At 35.7% G+C, this 20,874-nt stretch overlaps 2 protein-coding genes across 2 annotated transcripts in view; one reads left to right on the top strand and one right to left on the bottom strand.

Annotated features, from left to right (window-relative positions):
* Window positions 1-12,186, bottom strand: part of LOC100373649 (ethanolamine-phosphate phospho-lyase-like) — a 51,761-nt gene extending 39,575 nt beyond the window's left edge. The window contains exons 1-2 of the mRNA XM_085493910.1: window positions 11,988-12,186; window positions 2,629-2,747 (exon numbers count right to left, since the gene is read on the bottom strand). Of these exons, the coding sequence (XP_085350036.1) occupies window positions 2,629-2,747; window positions 11,988-12,043 (175 nt within the window). The 5' untranslated portion in view covers window positions 12,044-12,186. The remainder of the gene's footprint in view (window positions 1-2,628; window positions 2,748-11,987) is intronic.
* A 4,231-nt stretch (window positions 12,187-16,417) lies between these two features.
* On the top strand, window positions 16,418-20,442 carry LOC100373797 (tetraspanin-17-like). Its single transcript, XM_002730440.4, has 4 exons — window positions 16,418-16,657; window positions 17,836-18,269; window positions 18,640-18,730; window positions 19,624-20,442. Exons 2-4 carry the CDS (start codon window positions 17,855-17,857, stop codon window positions 19,925-19,927), a joined length of 810 nt encoding a protein of 269 aa, XP_002730486.2. The 5' UTR covers window positions 16,418-16,657; window positions 17,836-17,854; the 3' UTR covers window positions 19,928-20,442.
* Window positions 20,443-20,874: the final 432 nt, after the last annotated feature.

The raw sequence follows: 20,874 nt of genomic DNA on the forward strand, positions 1-20,874 counted from the left end.
TTAATTTTCTCCTTGCTATTTATTTAATGAAACTTTCCCTCAGCAATATTAAACATCTGTAGTACATGTACTTCAAATTTCTCACATTTTTGCTAGTTGCATATCCCCTCAAGATATCAAAGATACCTACTCTCATGCAGCAGCATCTCTTCAGTGACAGAGATTTCTTTTTTCTGTGATTTTATACAAGTTAAATATGCATTTGTTTTAACTAATCTTATTCAGTTTTAGCATGTATATGTTCAAAATAAATACGAGTGAGGTGTAGACAGATTGAATTTGGTTGAGATATTTTAAATGTTATCATATGTGAAAAGAAGAAATATTTAACAGTTGATAACAATTTGATCAAAACATCATTCAAAGGGCGGTGGTCGTCGCACCGTGTCCTGTTCGTTATGGGACTCATAGTGACGTATACAACGCGTGTAAAATACATTGTTTATTTACATCAAATTCATACACGTGCTGACGACCACCGCACTTTAAATGTGTATAATTACTTGACTGGTACACAAACATATTAGATTAGTGTTCAAACTGACAAGAATTACTCCAGGGCTGAGTGAAAGGCAATGATTCAAACTTTTACAGTCGGTAACATTAACGGTATATTCTTTTATTAGTGTAATGTTTCCTTATTTAAAAACAAGCAGCCTGTCGGCTGAGATAGCTCCGCTGTTAGCAATGCACATGGCAATTAAAGAACAGAAGATATCATTAGAAAATGAACAAATCTGAGAGAGGTCCACATGTAGTACCTATATGTATAATATATCAAAGCAATTGGACTTGCGGTTTTCAACAAGAAGTCGAAAATATCACTTTTTACCAAAAATTACAAAAATATTCATCAAAATTAGAGAATTAAAAATATCATCATGAAATGAACAAATCTGAGAAAGGTCCACATGTAGTACCTATATATGTAATATCAAAGCAATTGGACTTGCGGTTTTCAACAAGAAGTCGAAAATATCACTTTTTACCAAAAATTACAAAAATATTCACCAAAATTAGAGAATTAAAGATATCATTATAAAATAAACAAATCTGAGAGAGGTCCACATGTAGTACCTATATATGTAATATCAAAGCAATTGGACTTGCGGTTTTTAACAAGAAGTTGAAAATATCACTTTTTACCAAAAATGACAAAAATATTCACCAAAATTAGAGAATTGAAGATATCATCATGATATGAACAAATCTGAAAGAGGTCCACATGTAGTACCTATATATGTACACATGTAATATCAAAGCAATTGGACTTGCGGTTTTTAACAAGAATGACAAAAATATTCACCAAAATTAGAAATCATGAAATGAACAAATCTGAGAGAGGTCTACCCAAGGTACATAGACACCAAGTATCAAAGCATTCAGGCTTGTAGTTTTCAACAAGAAGTCGAAAATATCACTTTTTACCAAAAATGACAAAAATATTCACCAAAATTAGAAAATTAAAGATATCATTATAAAATGAACAAATCTGAGAGAGGTCCACATGTAGTACCTATATATGTAATATCAAAGCAATTGGACTTGCGGTTTTCAACAAGAAGTCGAAAATATCACTTTTTACCAAAAAATACAAAAATATTCACCAAAATTAGAGAATTAAAGATATCATTACAAAATGAACAAATCTGAGAGAGGTCCACATGTAGTACCTATATATGTAATATCAAAGCAATTGGACTTGCGGTTTTCAACAAGAAGACGAAAATATCACTTTTTACCAAAAATTACAAAAATATTCACCAAAATTAGAGAATTAAAGATATCATTACAAAATGAACAAATCTGAGAAAGGTCTACATGTAGTATCTATATATGTAATATCAAAGCAATTGAACTATTGGTTTTTAACAAGAAGTCGAAAATATCACTTTTTACCAAAAATGACAAAAATATTCACCAAAATTAGAGAATTGAAGATATCATCACGAAATGAACAAATCTGAGAGAGGTCTACATGTAGTACCTATATATGTAATATCAAAGCAATTGGACTTGCGGTTTTTCACAAGAAGTTGAAAATATCACTTTTTACTAAAAATGACAAAAATATTCACCAAAATTAGAGAATTGAAGATATCATCATGAAATGAACAAATCTGAGAGAGGTCTACCCAAGGTACATATACACCAAGTATCAAAGCATTCAGGCTTGTAGTTTTCAAGAAGAAGTCACTCATATGATAAGCTCCGCTCGACAAAGTCGACAGCGGAGCTAAAAAATTGATATTCAGTCATCACATTGCTGCAATGAACCTCTTTTACATTTTATAGTATTTTTAAAGCATACATTTAACAGCTAAAAGTTATTTAAACTTATATTTAATAATTAAGTTCTTAATAGAGGCCAACTATGTGTGTTACCAACTATGGGTTCTATAATACTGTGGAATACTTTATTTTCGCTGGAATTAATTTTCGCTGAAAAGGCTATTTGGGCGTTTTGTATGGAATTTATATTCACTGATTTTTGAATCGGAATCATCCATTCAGCGAAAAATAGCGAAAATAATTTCCAAGCGAAAATAAAGTATTCTACAGTATTGTAATACAAAGTATGTTTATTTTGTCAAATATACACAGTAAATATATTTCGTTAATACTCACCATGTGCCACATTGTTGATGCAATCTAGATATCTGTTGTTTTTTTCATCATACATATATTGACCCTGTGCTCGTACTATCTTGATGGGGTCAGATTTGTAGAAGAGCTTGCATGATTTCCTGTGAAAATGTATAAAACAGAAAACAGTCATAATTGGCATGTAGTGTTGAGATAGCATAGTCTAAATAGTGTTCAGATCTTGTCACAGTAATAGGCATGGGTGATGGAATGGTAGGTTGACTATCAGTGGCTGCATTATTTGCGAACAAAAATAGCAGACGAAAATGTGTTTACAAAATAAAAATAGTTTGGTAGGCAATGGAAATACCATGTTCATTTGCATATTGACCGTGAAAATACCGAAAATATTATTGCATGGATGATATGCAAATTAGCTTTTGTCAAAATAAGTGACTGCCAAAGAGTACCATTACTGTTGTTCAAATTTCATTTCACTCGGCAAGTATATTCATGTACCCCAAGAGAAAAATATCGCACTTCTTAAATATTGTTTATTTCTGCTATGTTTCGAAAAAAGCGGTACTCCTGAAGGGACTATATTGTTTGCTCTCAGACTCATTTGCATATGAGGTGTGGAAATACCGATTTTGATTTCAGGGACAAATCAAAATAAACTGCAGTACATATGTAATAATTGACAGTATTATGATCATTAACTGGATTAGTGATCTCATTAATTGCTGTCAGTGTCTAATATTAATTAAAACTGTACCAAATATAGGCATGGGACTACCAAATATAAGCATGGGACTACCAAATATAGGCATGGGACTACCAAATATAGCCATGGGACGACCAAATATAGCCATGGGACGACCAAATATAGCCATGGCACAACCAAATTTAGCCATGGGACTACCAAATATAGCCATAGGACTACCAAATATAGCCAAAGGACTACCAAATACAGCTATGGGACTACCAAATATAGCTATGGGACTACCAAATATAGCCATAGGACTACCAAATATAGCCAAAGGACTACCAAATATAGCTATGGGACTACGAAATATAGCCATAGGACTACCAAATATAGCCAAAGGACTACCAAATATAGCCATAGGACTACCAAATATAGCCATAGGACTACCAAATATAGCCATAGGACTACCAAATATAGCCATAGGACTACCAAATATAGCCATAGGACTACCAAATATAGCCATGGGACTACCAAATATAGCAAAAAGACTACCAAATATAGCTATGGGACTACCAAATATAGCCATGGGACTACCAAATATAGCCATGGGACTACCAAATATAGCCATGAGACTACCCAATATAGCCATGGGACTACCAAATATAGCCATGGGACTACCAAATATAGCCATGGGACTACCAAATATAGCCATGGGACTACCAAATATAGCCATGGGACTACCAAATATAGCCATGGGACTACCAAATATAGCCATGGGACTACCAAATATAGCCATGGGACTACCAAATATAGCCATGGGACTACCAAATATAGCCATGGGACTACCAAATATAGCCATGGGACTACCAAATATAGCCATGGGACTACCAAATATAGCCATGGGACTACCAAATATAGCTATGGGACTACCAAATATAGCCATGGGACTACCAAATATAGCCATGGGACTACCAAATATAGCCATGGGACTACCAAATATAGCCATGGGACTACCAAATATAGCCATGGGACTACCAAATATAGCTATGGAACTACCAAATATAGCCATAGGACTACCAAATATAGCCATAGGACTACCAAATATAGCCATAGGACTACTGTAAAATGACTAATTTTCACTGGGTTTAAATTTCACTGATTTACCATTTCAGGCATATTCAGTGGGTTTTAAATTCACGGTTTCGTCATTTAGATAATGTGTTCTATGCTAAATTTTACATATTCACTGTGTTTTAATTTAGCGCATTTTTCCAGTCAGCGAAATAAGCTAAATTAAAACCCAGTGAATAATTACCCCCTTTACAGTACCAAATATAGCCATAGGACTACCAAATATAGCCAAAAGACTACCAAATATAGCTATGGGACTACCAAATATAGCCATGGGACTACCAAATATAGCCATAGGACTACCAAATATAGCCATGGGACTACCAAATATAGCCATGGGACTACCAAATATAGCCATAGGACTACCAAATATAGCCATGGGACTACCAAATATAGCCATGGGACTACCAAATATAGCCATGGGACTACCAAATATAGCCATGGGACTACCAAATATAGCCATAGGACTACCAAATATAGCCATAGGACTACCAAATATAGCCATAGGACTACCAAATATAGCCATAGGACTACCAAATATAGCCATAGGACTACCAAATACAGCTATGGGACTACCAAATATAGCTATGGGACTACCAAATATAGCCATAGGACTACCAAATATAGCCATAGGACTACCAAATATAGCCATAGGACTACCAAATACAGCTATGGGACTACCAAATATAGCCATGGGACTACCAAATATAGCTATGGGACTACCAAATATAGCCAAAGGACTACCAAATATAGCCATGGGACTACCAAATATAGTTATGGGACTACCAAATATAGCCAAAGGACTACCAAATATAGCTATGGGACTACCAAATATAGCTATGGGACTACCAAATATAGCCATAGGACTACCAAATATAGCCATGGGACTACCAAATATAGCCATAGGACTACCAAATATAGCCATGGGACTACCAAATATAGCCAAAGGACTACCAAATATAGCCATAGGACTACCAAATATAGCCATGAGACTACCAAATATAGCCATGGGACTACCAAATATAGCCATAGGACTACCAAATATAGCAAAAAGACTACCAAATATAGCTATGGGACTACCAAATATAGCCAAAGGACTACCAAATATAGCCATGGGACTACCAAATATAGCCATGGGACTACCAAATATAGCCATGGGACTACCAAATATAGCCATAGGACTACCAAATATAGCCATGAGACTACCAAATATAGCCATAGGACTACCAAATATAGCTATGGGACTACCAAATATAGCCATGGGACTACCAAATATAGCCATAGGACTACCAAATATAGCCATGAGACTACCAAATATAGCCATAGGACTACCAAATATAGCCATAGGACTACCAAATATAGCCATAGGACTACCCAATATAGCCATGGGACTACCAAATATAGCCATAGGACTACCAAATATAGCCATGGGACTACCAAATATAGCCATAGGACTACCAAATATAGCCATAGGACTACCAAATATAGCCATCGGCTTCCAATAAATTTGTTAATTTCAAGCCCAGTATTAAAACTATTATAAAGCAGGGAAGTGGATGGTATTAGTGGTTACATTATTTTCAAATTCCTTCTCATACGGTGTAGCTTTTTAATAATATTTAATAATATATTAGATAATATTATATTATATTATATTCATGGGAAATAAAAAACTGACCTGAGTATCTTTTTTTTTTAGCTTTTCACACAATTGGACATCCTGTGACATATTGTTATGTTTACTTCCTAGGCTTCCTATCACTTTGTATCAGACAGTTTATCTATATATTCCACTGACCTTGTTATAAATACTATAAATATGTGCTTACTATAACAATGAAGATGGACAACTCAGGAATTTTGTTTTAAGTAGTGTAAATTTGCACACATTAAAGGTAGAATGCTATTCACACCAGTGACAATTCACAAATATTCACTCCAACAACAGTAAACGTACAGTTTTAGTTAACCTCAGAGCTCATTGTCAACCTCGGCTTCATCTTTTGGATGACTACCGGGTAAAACTGTATGCAAATATACAAGTTTAAAAGCATTTATTGAATTTTATTCATTTTCATCATGGATGTCTTTTTCAACCTTCATGGTTTTATAAACCTAATTTCAACAGCTCCAGTCTAGCAAAGAAATATTTATACCAGAGCCAGTGCCACTCTGTGTGTGCTCTCTTCCCTGGTGCAGCTGTACGGCACATACAACATTCCAGTTCATATTAGAACACTGAATCGAGCTGTACCCCAGAGCTGCACACTGCTTGAGTGTAGGCTTACAGGGGTATTTCTAGAAAAGAACTGCAAAAGGGAGCACTGCAATTCAGCGGAGCCACCAAGTAGGGAAGATAGGGTTCTCCCGCTTACCAGAGTGTAGAGTTTTTGATAATTCTAAGTTAAAATGAAGCATTTTATGGTTTCCTTGGGGCCAAAATTACTATCAGACAGGTCACAGTTGAAGACTGTGGTCACATGTGATCCCTGATCAATCAGAATTTTATGGTTGCCAGACAATCTGCTCCCCAGGGTAAGGGAGCGCATGGCCATGGCATGAGGGTGCTGCACCCCTGTTCCCTTGTTTAAAAAAATCCCTGGCTTATGTCAAGACCATTGTTTTCATCAAATACACTACTCAGCATGTGCCAACATTTGTTATTTGACCCAAACATGGCAGACAATACACATATGATGATAATAATAATAATTTCATTATTGAAATCACATCTATTTGCCGTTATATTTATTATGAGTCATCATGCACATGAATGGCAAAGAAGGATTTGCAGTTATTTGTTCACATCGATGTAGCATTGCAACAAGAAACTGATTGTAGTAGCACACAATTATGCATCACCGACAAAGTTTTGCTTTCATTTGATTCATTACTACAGTTTCCGACCGCATCTGGATGCACTTCCCTCCATAGCGATGTTATGCTACATGGAGGCGATGACGGAAACCTCATTTTTGTGGACGATTAACGTCACTTTCATAAGAGATCGCCGAGCACGGCCGTACAAAGTACTTTGCGACATTGCTACAGATGCATGCTAGCTGACAAGGGGGTTTCGGATTAAGGTAACCAAGATGGCATCGCAGTGCTTGATTTTTCTGTGGTGTTTAAAAACAGCATCTTGTTGCAGATTTTTCTGTAATTTCCAGGTTTTTTTTTATTTTTAATTAACTGAGCATTTTACATGTGTATTTTGCCACTGAAAAGTTAGTTATGGATAACAGCACAGCAATGGTGTTTATCCATTGCATCTCAATGCTATCAGCATGACGATAATTACAGCGAAACAAAAAATGTATACTTCAGTTTTAAAATGCCTTTGGAGAAAAAAATGCGTGAAAATAAATATAAACAAGCAGCCTCTCGGCTGAGATAGCTCCGCTGTTAGCAATGCACATTTCAATCAAAGCAATGGGACTGTTTTCAACAAGAATTCGAAAATATCACTTTTTACCAAAAAAGACAAAAATAATCATTAAAATTAGGAAATAAAGATATAATCACAAAATGAACAAATCTGAGAAAGGTCCACATGTTCAATATCAAAGCAATTGGACTTATGATTTTTAACAAGAAGTCGGAAATATCACTTTTTACCAAAAATGACAAAAATATTCACCAAAATTAGAGAATTGAAGATATCATTATTAAATGAACGAATCTACCAAAGGTACATATACACCAAGTATTAAAGCATTCAGACTTTTAGTTATCAAAAAGAAGTCAAAAAAGTAAAACATTGACACGGACGACGAACAATCACTCATACGACAAAGTCGACAGCGGAGCTAAAAAGCTATAGCATTGTCAATGCCAGTTACTTCAGTGTGAAAATCATATACTATATTTGCTCTATTAGAAGCACATGTAAGCCATTACAGTTACATTTATTGTATACTGGACTAATAAACTAAAAACATACTGTATTTTCTACATTAGTAGCACATATGCTTATGTAAAGAGAGGTATATTTTAAAACAAGGTATGGAACATGTATCAAAAAACTATTTTGGGAGCTACATCGATGCGCAGGTACATATTTGTAAATTATAGAATTTTTGTTAATACATGGCTGAACCAATCAACACTACTGTAAAAGGGGTAATTATTCACTGGGTTTTAATTTAGCTTATTTCGCTGACTGGAAAAATGCGCTAAATTAAAACACAGTGAATATGTAAAATTTAGCATAGAACACATTATCTAAATGATAAAACCGTGAATTTAAAACCCACTGAATATGCCTGAAATGGTAAATCAGTGAAATTTAAACCCAGTGAAAATTAGTCATTTTACAGTATATATAGACAAACCTAATAACAGAAAGAAAAAACAAATAAATAAAATATGGAAACAAAATTAAAAAACATTGGACCATATACATGTACCTACATTGTAAGTGAGTAAATAAGTAAATCGTATTATAATTGGGTGAATGGGACAGAGTGAACAGAACTATACGGGCATTTCAAATTTCAACTGACAGTGCTTTTATTATATTGCACATGACCTAGTAACATCTCAGCTGATATCAAGACATATAATGTTTTGCAAACATGGTTACTAAAATATGTTTGGTATTTCCACTAACCAAATTGCTGGTGAAAATTTATCAGATTATAACATGCGTGGTAAATCCACTTCGTTCACTGCGGTAAAACTGATCGGTGAAGTGGATTTGCTAAAATTAGATCAAACCTATTTCTCTGGGTAATACCACCTTGATTATTTACTGTAAAACGTGTTGAATAGCTTTATGAAATTCTACCAAATTTGACTCAATGGCTGAAGTACCAGATTCTTAATTTAGCTGGAGTGCCAACAATTTCATTTTGGGAAATATACTTCTGTAAAATCTGTATTAGAAGCCGCAACAGAAGGGATGCGGCTTCTATTAGAGCATGTACACATATGAGGAATAATGAATTTTTTATTCTCAATTATTCAAAAAGAATAGGTGCGACTTCTATTAGGGATGCGGTTTCTTATACAAATTTTACAGTAGTACTTTATTTTAACTGGTCAAATCATTGTAAAAGTACATTTAGCTGGCAGGAGTACAATTAGCAACATCTTGAAGTACAAAATTACAGATTAGCTAAATTAGCTAAAAATAACATGCAAGCTAAAATGTCATGCTGTAAGGACACCATACTGTAGAGTATTGAATTGTTGCTGCCAGAAATTTTGCCATTTCAGGATTTATTGGTGTTAATGAGATCAAAATTCGGGAAATTGTTGCGACTCAGTGTCTTTATGACCCCAGCAACATGTTCGCTGATGCAAAATTTGTGTGATTTTAACCAACTCACGAAATTGTACAAACAAAGTAGTAGCAGCCACAGGCAATGAAACTCGGTAAACTGGAGCATACTTGATTACATGTATATCTCTGTGTTAATTTGTTCTATGATGTGGTAACACACATGGGCCAGTGAAGCAGGTCAAATTTGGGCCAAAGATATCAAACAGTGAAAGCAGTTCAATAAAAATTGTTCAAGTGACTGTGTGATAGCAACCTTGTGGAAGATGAAATGTATTTTTGAATGCAAATACAACATTTTATGCTAAGACCTGCTGTTCAAAATAACTTTCCATCACAAACTATTAAAAAAACTGACAATTTTATATACCTGAAACAGACTAACCAATGTTGCACACTATATTCATACTGCTCTCAACAAAAAAAATGTATAACTTATCTATAAATTCATAACTTGCATATCATCACAGTGAGCACAAGATGGAGCAGATCAAAAACCCATATAACCACAGCGTTACGTTTAATACTGTCAAGCCTTTTTCATTGTATGCGCTGCCTTATGTTGTCTTGAGCTTCTTGGGTTATATGTCGTCTGATAACTAGGACTGTGATAACAATGATTTATTTTGGCAAGCTTATGTGTGTATTTGCTGAATTATTTATTCAGTCCCTCCAAAAAATGTGTTGAAATTTTTAAAAATCCTAACGAACTTGAGCAAATATCACAAAAAAGCAGAAGCGTCAGACAGTGTACGCAAAACAAAAAATATAAACTCGTGGTGTCAATAAAATTAACATTTGATGCATGCGCAATGATATATTTGTATCTGCTGCTATTTTAGCAATAGTTCCACTGACAATACTCTGATGTCTCACTCCGTCATACTGTGACATTGTAACTAGATTATTAATTATTATGAATTTATGCTAGATGATCAATTTTGAATGAAATACAAATTGTCACTGAGGATAAGAGACGATTTATTTTAGATATTTATTATTACAAAATGTAAAAGTCATAGCCCAAGCACGGCTTCGCAATAATAATATCGCACCAAATTAGACTAGGCTACCATGTTTGTAGTAGTAAATAATAATAATAATCTTTATTGCATAATCGTATCAGAAAAAGTAAATTACGATAAGGATGAACAACTGATGAAGCAACAAAATGGAAGTAGTAGATAAAAGACGATTAAACCATAGACTATGATTAAACGTACGAGATTGAATTTAGTTGCTGGCACTTCCGTTTGGTAAACACATACACTGGCCATATTCTAAGGGCAGACTAGCCCTGCGTACAGTGCTGTGTGTACGGGGACGGGGACGTGTTCGGTTGATAGATGTCCCCACCACAGCCCTGCGAACTTCCATAGACAGTCCGGGACTTTGAAAAATATAACTTTTTTAATGAAATAATATGCCCAGGTACCAAAAATGATGATCGGTTACCAGATATATCCAGAACTCCCAGTTCGGAGTCCAATTGTGGATGAAATCGGCTACTTTGCCCTAAAACAAACGCATTCTCTCGCGTGAATGAAATTAAAAATGGCGGCGTTTGGTGGATAATTCCTCCGGTACCTACGCGTTTACAATTTGTCCGTCTTTACTAGTCGTTTTTTTAAAGACATTTCAGTTTCAGATAACTTTATAATGGTTGTTACGGATAACTATCGTCATTTCAACCGATTTCGGCTGGGAAACTACTTATTTTTAACTTGCACACCAATTACGATGCGCTCCCGGACTTTGTCTATGGAGGTACGCAGGGCTGTGGTGGGGACATCTATCAACCAAACGCGTCCCCGTACACACAGCACTGTACGCAGGGCTAAGGGCAGACTAGCTGCAGTTCTGTAGCTTGGATTTGGCTTTGTCCTGGGTATTTGGGGTTTTAGTTTGTTTTCATTGTTGTGTTTTAGTAGTAGTCTTAGTTTGCCAGTGTTTGGCCATTTTTCAGCAACCTTGGGGTTGCCATGGCAACATATTTACTCAGCAGTGTCTCTTTATTGGCCAAACCCTATTGCATATTGGATCCCAGACACTTGTGTGTGATTGTGCATCGTTATTCACCCCCTTGTGGTATGCAGCCCTATCGCAACCTGGATTTAAATATACACCGCAGACAAAGTAGTCGGACCGGATGATAAACCCACAGTCAGCTGGTGTGTTTGGGTTTACAACACCGCGGCTCACACACGTGACACGACAGCTGAATGTAGATACGTCATACAGTCCGGCGAAAGAAAAACCTGAACAAAATAAAGTTCTCACCCGTAATGTTTTTTTCTCAAATTGATGACTTGTTCCTTCGTCAGGGGTTCCATCATATTTCAACGGGTAGTCACTGTTTCACCGTAATACAATCTGTCCGTAAACGTCACGTTCAGGTAAACGTTTGTCGTGAATTTAGAGGCAGCGCACAGTACCAACACTGGTGGTGAAAGCTTCTGAGTACCTTCGTGTCGAGTAAGGTCACAGACCGTTCCATTTCACCGGAAATGTGTTGTCATTATTTTTAAAAATTGCATCAAGAATATTGTAACTGTTGAAACGTTTGTGAGCAAATAATGTACTGATACACTGTGTATATTGGTACTAATTAATAAAAGACGAGTAAAGTGTCACACCGGTATAGTGCTCGTGAAAAACGCATTGAATTATACCTGGCATACCTATCGAATAATGAATCGGTCATAATTCAATGATTCGCGAGGCGGTGTGACGTAGTCGCGCTGCCAATGGAAGCAACTTTATTTCGCCTCCATGCGCTGCCAGACCTTGGTTCTGCAAGGTCGCATATTTACATTAACATATTTACATGGTAGTTCAAAATGTATCTAAAATGTACAAACTGTTTGCTAACCAAAACGCAGACCCTCTATTCCTGTGACCAACAGTTACATTTTTGATATGCAAGTGGCATTTTGGAAAAGTAAGGATTTTCGTTTTTTCGGCTTATAGAGGTGAAAGTGGGATTATATTCTATCAGCATTTATCTCAACTCTAACTGGATTTATCATTGGACAAAGACATTCCCTTTATTATTATAAATATTCATAAATTTCACAATTCAATTGGCCGATTGAATCATAACACTGGAACGTTTCCAAATGACGCCATTGCTCACTGTGCTCGTTGATAGACTGGTTTAATTCAATTGCTAACCTGAGTGAAATTTATAAATATTTTTGCATAAAGATGAAGGGATTATTGTTGCTACGTCAAAAATACCGGTATAATCGCTAAATTTACGAGTTTTGATGGAAAGTGCATCAGCAATACATGAGAATGTAAAATTAAAAGATTTGGCTTCTTCGTGCCTTTTTTTAAAAACTGATTTCTGTAGAAATCCAACTTCATATGAATGAGAAAATAAATGAAAATACACCATTTGTTCTCATTGGAATGCCGATATTTTGTTAAAAAAAAACATATCAAATTCTACAAGTATGTTGTCATTAGGAAATTATAGCATACTGATATTCTGCTTAGCTCACTGGCGGGTTTCAAAAATGTTGAGGGGGCAAGCTCCCCTTAAAAATCTGGACCCTCTGAAACACAATTTCCTGCATTTTGAGGGGCAAATTTCGTTTACACAAAGGGTTTCAGTTCGATTTTTTCCAAGAGGCGACCACCCCATCTGCCCCCCCCCCCGTGCCGCCGCCACTGCTAGCGAATGGCCCGGGGTAGTCACAGTCCCTCTATGATAGAGCATGGAAGGTACTAACGTTAGTACCTTCCATGGATAGAGGGACTGTTGGGTAGCATAATACTAATATTTTACACGCGTTATGTACGTCGCTATGAGCCCCATATCGAACGCGACACGAAACGCCCATGTCAGGTTCAGGGATGCAGTTATTATAATTCGTAATATTGAAATATTGATCAGTCGTAAGTAAGTAAGTAAATAACTTTATTGATTTCGTATCCTTATTGGGATCTTGAAAATAATACAATAACGAATGTTGTTGTTGTTGTTGTTGTTGTTGAAAGTAAAACAGAACAAAAGTAAACAAATACAAGAAATTTAAAATTGAGTGATTATTTTGAGGCAGCTGGTGTTTTTTTTCAGTGTAATATCTCTGCGGTTAAAGCAGTTAAAAATGTATTTTGCATAGTCAGTAATTTCCTTGTTGTCGGTAGAGATGAGAATTTTTATCATAATTTCTTCCTCAGCTACACCAGCTCCTCTCTCTTTGTACCAGGAGTATCTTCTCTCCCATAATGCATTGTTCTGTACCAGAAGTATCTTCTCTCCCATGATGCATCGTTCTGTACCAGGAGTATCTTCTCTCCCATGATGCATTGTTCAGTACCAGGAGTATCTTCTCTCCCATAATGCATTGTTCTGTACCAGAAGTATCTTCTCTCCCATGATGCATTGTTCTGTACCAGGAGTATCTTCTCTCCCATAATGCATTGTTCTGTACCAGGAGTATCTTCTCTCCCATAATGCATTGTTCTGTACCAGGAGTATCTTCTCTCCCATAATGCATTGTTCTGTACCAGGAGTATCTTCTCTCCCATAATGCATTGTTCTGTACCAGAAGTATCTTCTCTCCCATGATGCATTGTTCTGTACCAGGAGTATCTTCTCTCTCATAATGCATTGTTCTGTTGGTGCAGTTTGCATTTTAGCAGAAAGTGTTTCTCGTCTGCTACTTCATCAAGATCACAGACTTTGCATTTTCTATGGTTAATGTCAATATTTTTGTACCACCCCATTTCTATCTGTAAGGTATAGGCACTTAGCACGTAGTTTTGTTAGGGCTGACCAATGGTTGGGATTTTTAACTACTGTTAGATATTTTTCATAGGTGTAATCCTTTTTCAGTAATCTGTAGGTTCTAAGTTTGTTTTTATGATTTTTAGATTTATTGTCATCATACATGCTGTTTTCAGCGACTGTTTTAAAACGTTTAATGAGTCTATCTAAAATTACATTGTGTCCATGCGTCACTAAGGTCTAGAAAGCTCAGGATGGTTTTTATTCCTGTTACCCAATTTTGTATGCCTGCATCATCTAGCTGTATGCCCAGCTGGTAAGCTTCATGAACTAATGTATTATGATCCATGTCGTTTAATAGCATCCAATATTTCAGCATTTGCCTTATACTTGAGATGGCAAGTGCAAGCCTACCAAGCTCAAGCAAGCATGCTAAATGTGTTGCTTTGCTGTTGATTTTTAATAAGGACTTGCTGAATTTAATATGTAACTTTTCCATGGGTGATTTGAGATTTGTCAAGAAGCTTCCTTTGTTAATAATGCAATCGGACCAAATTTCACAACAGTACAGCAGAATTGGTTTGATCATTGCATCAAACATCTTTAAATGGATTTCTACTGGAATGTAGTTTTCGGAGAACAGCATTTGGTTCATTTTGAAGCATGTTTTCATGGATCTATTTTTGAGGTCTTCTTGTGCTTTGTCAAGTTTGCCTGTTGTGTTTAATTTCATTCCCAAATATGACGTAAGTATATTGCGTGTTTGTTATTAAGTTTTATAAAGTATATATGTTTGGCAGTTGTTCATTTGACGGGTCAGATTTGTTGTCATTTTGTTCAGATTCTTTTCCAGAAATTACTCATTTATTTCGGTCATGTTACTTATTGTTCTTGCTGTACGTTCATTCTATGCCTCGTTTATTTTCTGTAACCGATACTTCCGGTCAGTCTATGGATGATGACCAAGGATTACACATTCACGTATCAGGAGCGTCGTGTACATCCGGGTATTTTTTCTTATCTGATCATCGGCCCATTGTACATCTACATAACATACATTGTATGCACGCAGCAACCGCGGCAGAGTAATATTTTAGGTAAAACTCATGGCACGCAAATAGTATTGTCGGAGCTCTATCTTAAAAACAATACGGTTTAATTCCGCAAATCGTCTGATACTCGTACGTTTACAGTCTTTAACCCCACAGACTTATGCCATTTTCAAAAAATAAAAATTCATATACGTAAATGTAAATAACATTTTGTGCGTGTTTAAATAATCTGGTGTAAAACTTGGTATGATTTATCGTAAATGAATCGTTTTTCGAGTATTATTCATCATTGACAATTTTGAGAAAGGGTACATATCAGATCAGAACAAATTCAAACATTGCTTGTAAAATTGATTGCATATGGTGTCGTCTGCTGTCCAATGTCATTTGCTGTCCAATGTCGCGTATTCAATTCATATTATGTTTCTTATTGTTCAGTTTTTAGCAAACAAATTATCCCAACATTTCGTTTCAAGAGTGTCACACTCTTGATGATGACATAAGTTATCATTTTTTGAACTTTCCATCCAGGAAATATATTTGTGTCAGAAAAAATGCAAAAAGTGACATTTTAGGAACACGTTTCATGTTCATGATAAAACATTAAAAAAATAGTAATTCTTAATAATGTTATTATTACAGCATATCATTTTTCACCGAGCTTATAAAATAAGACATTTTTTACTAACAAAACAACTGTAAACGGCTAAAACATGACACATGTTCGTGTATTTGTCGTGTGGTTCAGTGTGAAATGTAGTTCGGTGATTGTCCGTTTGTAACTGGGTATTCTGAATCACAACAAAACAAACCACACTGTGATGGTGATACCGCGATACCCGCAATCCACGGTACTTCACGATGTTGCCAACGGTGCATGATACGATCACATGATGTCATCGTATCTGTTAACCATTAATCCTACACCACACCTGCAATCTGGCCTGCGGAGTACCGTCCAACTTGATTATTTATACATCCACGTATATTATACATACAAAAAGTTGTTTTGTTATTTAATCGTCTTGACTAGTCTCTCAAACTAAAACCAAACTCACTGTGACGTCAGAAAACTATCCGGACTGTGAGTATGATTTTGTAAACGCTGCCTGACCTTTGGAACATAACGGTTCATTTATTTAAAATAATATATATCACAGGTATGTGAGCTTCGTTGTTTTATACTCGACATTTATTCTGTATCCTGTATATTTACTATGTGCTATATTTACTATATTTACTTGATAGCATTATTCCCACCTTCTACTGAAACGTTTAGATGGGTTGTACCCATTACCTTAGCTTATTACCGAGGTCAACATGGCGTACACGATCAAAGTTGAGTTTGTTTAAAAATGAGTTACTCACGTGACTTCATTATGTTGTTTATATTTATATTTCTTTTTTTCCATTATGATCCAGAAATTTGTCCTCAAACGAGTTCTTTCCTTGGCGTTCGTCACAGACGCCTTTTTAGAGAATTGTTGCCGTCCCCAGGTCTCGTCCTTTCTTTGCCAGTCGACGCCACAGAAACACGGCGCGGCACCATGTTTGCCCCCCCCCCCCAACTGTGTCAATGGTCATTCGCGTCACAGTGTGATATTACGACTTACTGCCTATATGTAGTGATATTATCTATTGGAAATCATCAGTTAACCTTGTTCAGGTTAACATGGCGTCAAATTAAATCTGGAATTGTGTTTAAAAATGCGAAAATGTTGATTAACAAAACATTATGGTAAAATATCTTAATTCATACTGTGTGTTTTCCTCTATGACAGTATAATTGCAGGATATGCAGAGTTGAAACAAACTACAAATCCGAAGTGAAATCAGCAAGTTAATAATCAATTAATATTTAATCAATTGTAGAATTGTTACTTTTAGGAGAAAATGAAAGAAAGAAACGACGGTCACCGTGGGATATCGTTTCTCGTGTAACTAAACTGCTAATAACAAGATACAGGAACACAATTCCTATTTTGAATAAGTTTCAATATGTTAATTTTGACTGGAATAGATCCAAATGTTCTACCATAGAAAAAAACTTTAAGATATTTTACATCAAGTTTAAATTTTCTAAAGTTCAGGTTTAGTAGTACCAACAAGAATACAGATGGATTCGTGCCATCGTCATTGAGAACTATACGTTTGAAAATAAGTGATAACATTCTGGTTATTAGATCTTAGAGTCAGGTTTATGAATCTGGTCATAAAGTTTCGTGTTTCGTCATACTGATATCGGTCGATCAATGTATTGATTGATTGATCATAGGCCTTAAAATACATTTCTACGGTGTGTATTGACTCATTTATATTGACTTGTTATTGTTTCCAGGACAACCATCAATTCTACAATGTCATCATCTCAAAAGAAGCGAGCACGACAGCAGCAAGGCGATGTCAACAAATGCGTCAAATACAGCATATTTTTCTACAACTTCGTCTTCTGGGTGATCGGTACCTTTCTTCTTGCATTTGGCGTGTGGGGTCTTGTCAGCAAACAGAGCGCCACCATCGACGAGATCACAGGATTAGTTGTTGACCCGATGTGGATGTTCATTGCACTAGGAAGTGTGATTTTCATTGTATCGTTTTCAGGATGTATTGGCGCTCTACGTGAGAACACGTGCTTACTTAATTTCTTCTGTTTAGCTTTGGGTGTGATTATGATATTGGAGATAACTGCCGTAGTGCTGGCATTCGTTTATAGGGATGAAGTGGGTGATTTGATTGAAGATTGGATAGAGAACGCCATCTACGATTACACTGGTGAGTAGTGCGCCCTCTACCTATAATCATTACACACCTCTCAATATCTACTTTGACACCTGACTACAAACACACAGAGTTCAGATAAATATTGAATAAATATTTGCATACTTTTGTCACCATTCAAAAATAATAAAAACAAACATAATTTTTGTCATATTTTTTTTTTCAAAACTTTTTAACAAAGCCAACGGAAAATTAAGTCCATTTGGTTCAAAATTAACTAAGAAGATATAGAAAATACGCGTAAATAAGAAAAATTATCGGGAAACAACTGAATATAGCGCTCAAAGAAGGTAAATTTTGTTTAGAAAATCAATCGATAAAGAGAAAGCAATCAAATATCTGTTCTACCAATGTTTAATTTCAGAGGATCCTGATATTAACTTTCTGTTGGATGAGATGCAGACTAGTTTGAAATGCTGTGGAGCCAATCACCCTGACGACTGGGATAACAATGTGTAAGCTATCTTCCTGTAATGATATATTTTAAAAACATCGAAATACTACTTCAAGTTCAAAATATACTGGCACCATTGATACCTTCAGACTGTTTCTATTGAGTCCGTCACGGTCGGGATTGGGCGTCACGGTCACATATATACTTAAAGTGCAGTAGTCGTCGCGCAGCGCGTGTTCGAATTTCATGTAAATAAACAATGTATTTCACACGCGTTGTAGACGTCGCTATGAGTCCCATATCGAACAGGACGCGGCACGAAGACTGCCGCCCATTAATTTTCAGGGATTACAAGTTAGCTCGATGGTACAGCAAACATCCTGAATTATTTGTTTATATGTCACATCCCTCTTTCATGAAGTCTATGCGGCAAATCACTAAACATCGGTACATAAGCTTGAACGTAAGCACACATATGTATAGGGGAAATGGTGTGAACAGACACGTATGTTATCACTACCCTCAGATACTATTAAACCTCTGTCAGAGATAAACCTACCGCATACATGCACACTGGAACTTTGAGATTTTCGATTTACCACAGTCCATAGTCTATACAGGGACTGTGGATTTACGTATTTTTGTTTGCGAGCAATCTAAAGCATATCAATTCTTTCGCTAGAATATGTGCCACATTTGACACGGGAAACATGAATGCAGCGCGCGTTCGAATTTTATGTAAATAAACAATGTATTTTACACGCGTTGTACACGTTGCTATGAGTCCCATATCGAACAGAACGCGGCGCGACGACCACCGCCCTTTAACAATATTATTGCGCAATCAGAGAAACGCCGGTCAGACGGCGTGATTGTAATATTCTCGTCTCATCTCGTCACATACTTACGTACATTGAACACGACAATTAATAAAATAATATTAATTGTTTTCAGATATTTCAACTGTTCGTCGCCTGCTGTAATGGCGTGTGGTGTGCCGCACTCTTGTTGCCGACCGGAAGAAGACGGCGGCGTTAATAACAAGCAATGCGGTTACGGTATTCGTGCATTACCGGAAGTCCAATGGCATAACTACATTTGGATCGAGGGGTGTGTGGATCTAATACATTTTTGGTTATTACAGAACATTATAATCATAACTGTCGTCATAGGAATCATTCTGATTCTTCAAATCATTTCAATTTTTTTTGTGCGAAATTTAGTTGGAGATATTCAAATGATAAAGGCTCTCTGGTGAACAATTTAAGCTGTTTGTTATTAATAAGTGTCAGTTTTTTACTCACCTGTCCACAATCGCAATTAGATTGTAGAAAGCGAATAATATAGAACAATATCGGGGATTAGAGTCACGTGATATTTACGTCAGAGCACTTCATTAAATGCACCATTTTTGGGGTCTTTTTTCGTAATATATCGTGTTGTTATCGCTAAAATAATCTTTAATTTTTTTCACACAAACCTTGGAATAGCGAATGTTAGTTTTGAGTGACGTAGTGCTAACGTGCGCTGAAAACAAACAACAAGCAAACAAACAAACAAGATGCGAAATAGCTCACTAGTTAATGAGTATACGTATATAATAACATGCGCATCGAAATCCACAAATATAGCAAACAAATGTGTGTTTCTTTTAACAAAGACGACAAAGAGTTTACAAATTTTGTCAGAATTGTTTTGAACATGTCAATATTATTTGTCAAATCAAGAAAGAATATTAATAAAAAAAGTTGTATAATTTTTTGAATATCTTCACTTTTATCGTATTTATTGTAATAGTGCAATGCTGTGACACAAATTTATGTGAAATCACCAACATATATAAATACTAAGAAATTGATGTGTGTTTGATTCAGGTTTTGTACTGTATGTCACTAACCAACCAAATGAACATATAATCAACAAATCTTTGAGCACTTATTTTATGATAAACATTAGTTTTATTACTGTTTTGCTGTGCTATGGTTCTATCACAACATATGCCTTGACACCAATCTTTTTCTGTACATCGTGTTTTAACAAGTGTGTTTAAAATGTATATGTGCTTGGCGAAAAATCTGACTTGACAATGGGATGATTTTACTTCTGCCCCTTTTAAAACACAACCCAGTCTTTAGTATTGTATGTTGTGCGATTCATGCATTAGTGTTATACATGTGCTCAAGATATTAATAAGTTGTTGTATGT

Source organism: Saccoglossus kowalevskii, chromosome 19 (genome assembly GCF_978046115.1).
Source record: "Saccoglossus kowalevskii chromosome 19, keSacKowa6.1, whole genome shotgun sequence".
Classification (NCBI taxonomy): Eukaryota; Metazoa; Hemichordata; class Enteropneusta; family Harrimaniidae; genus Saccoglossus; species Saccoglossus kowalevskii.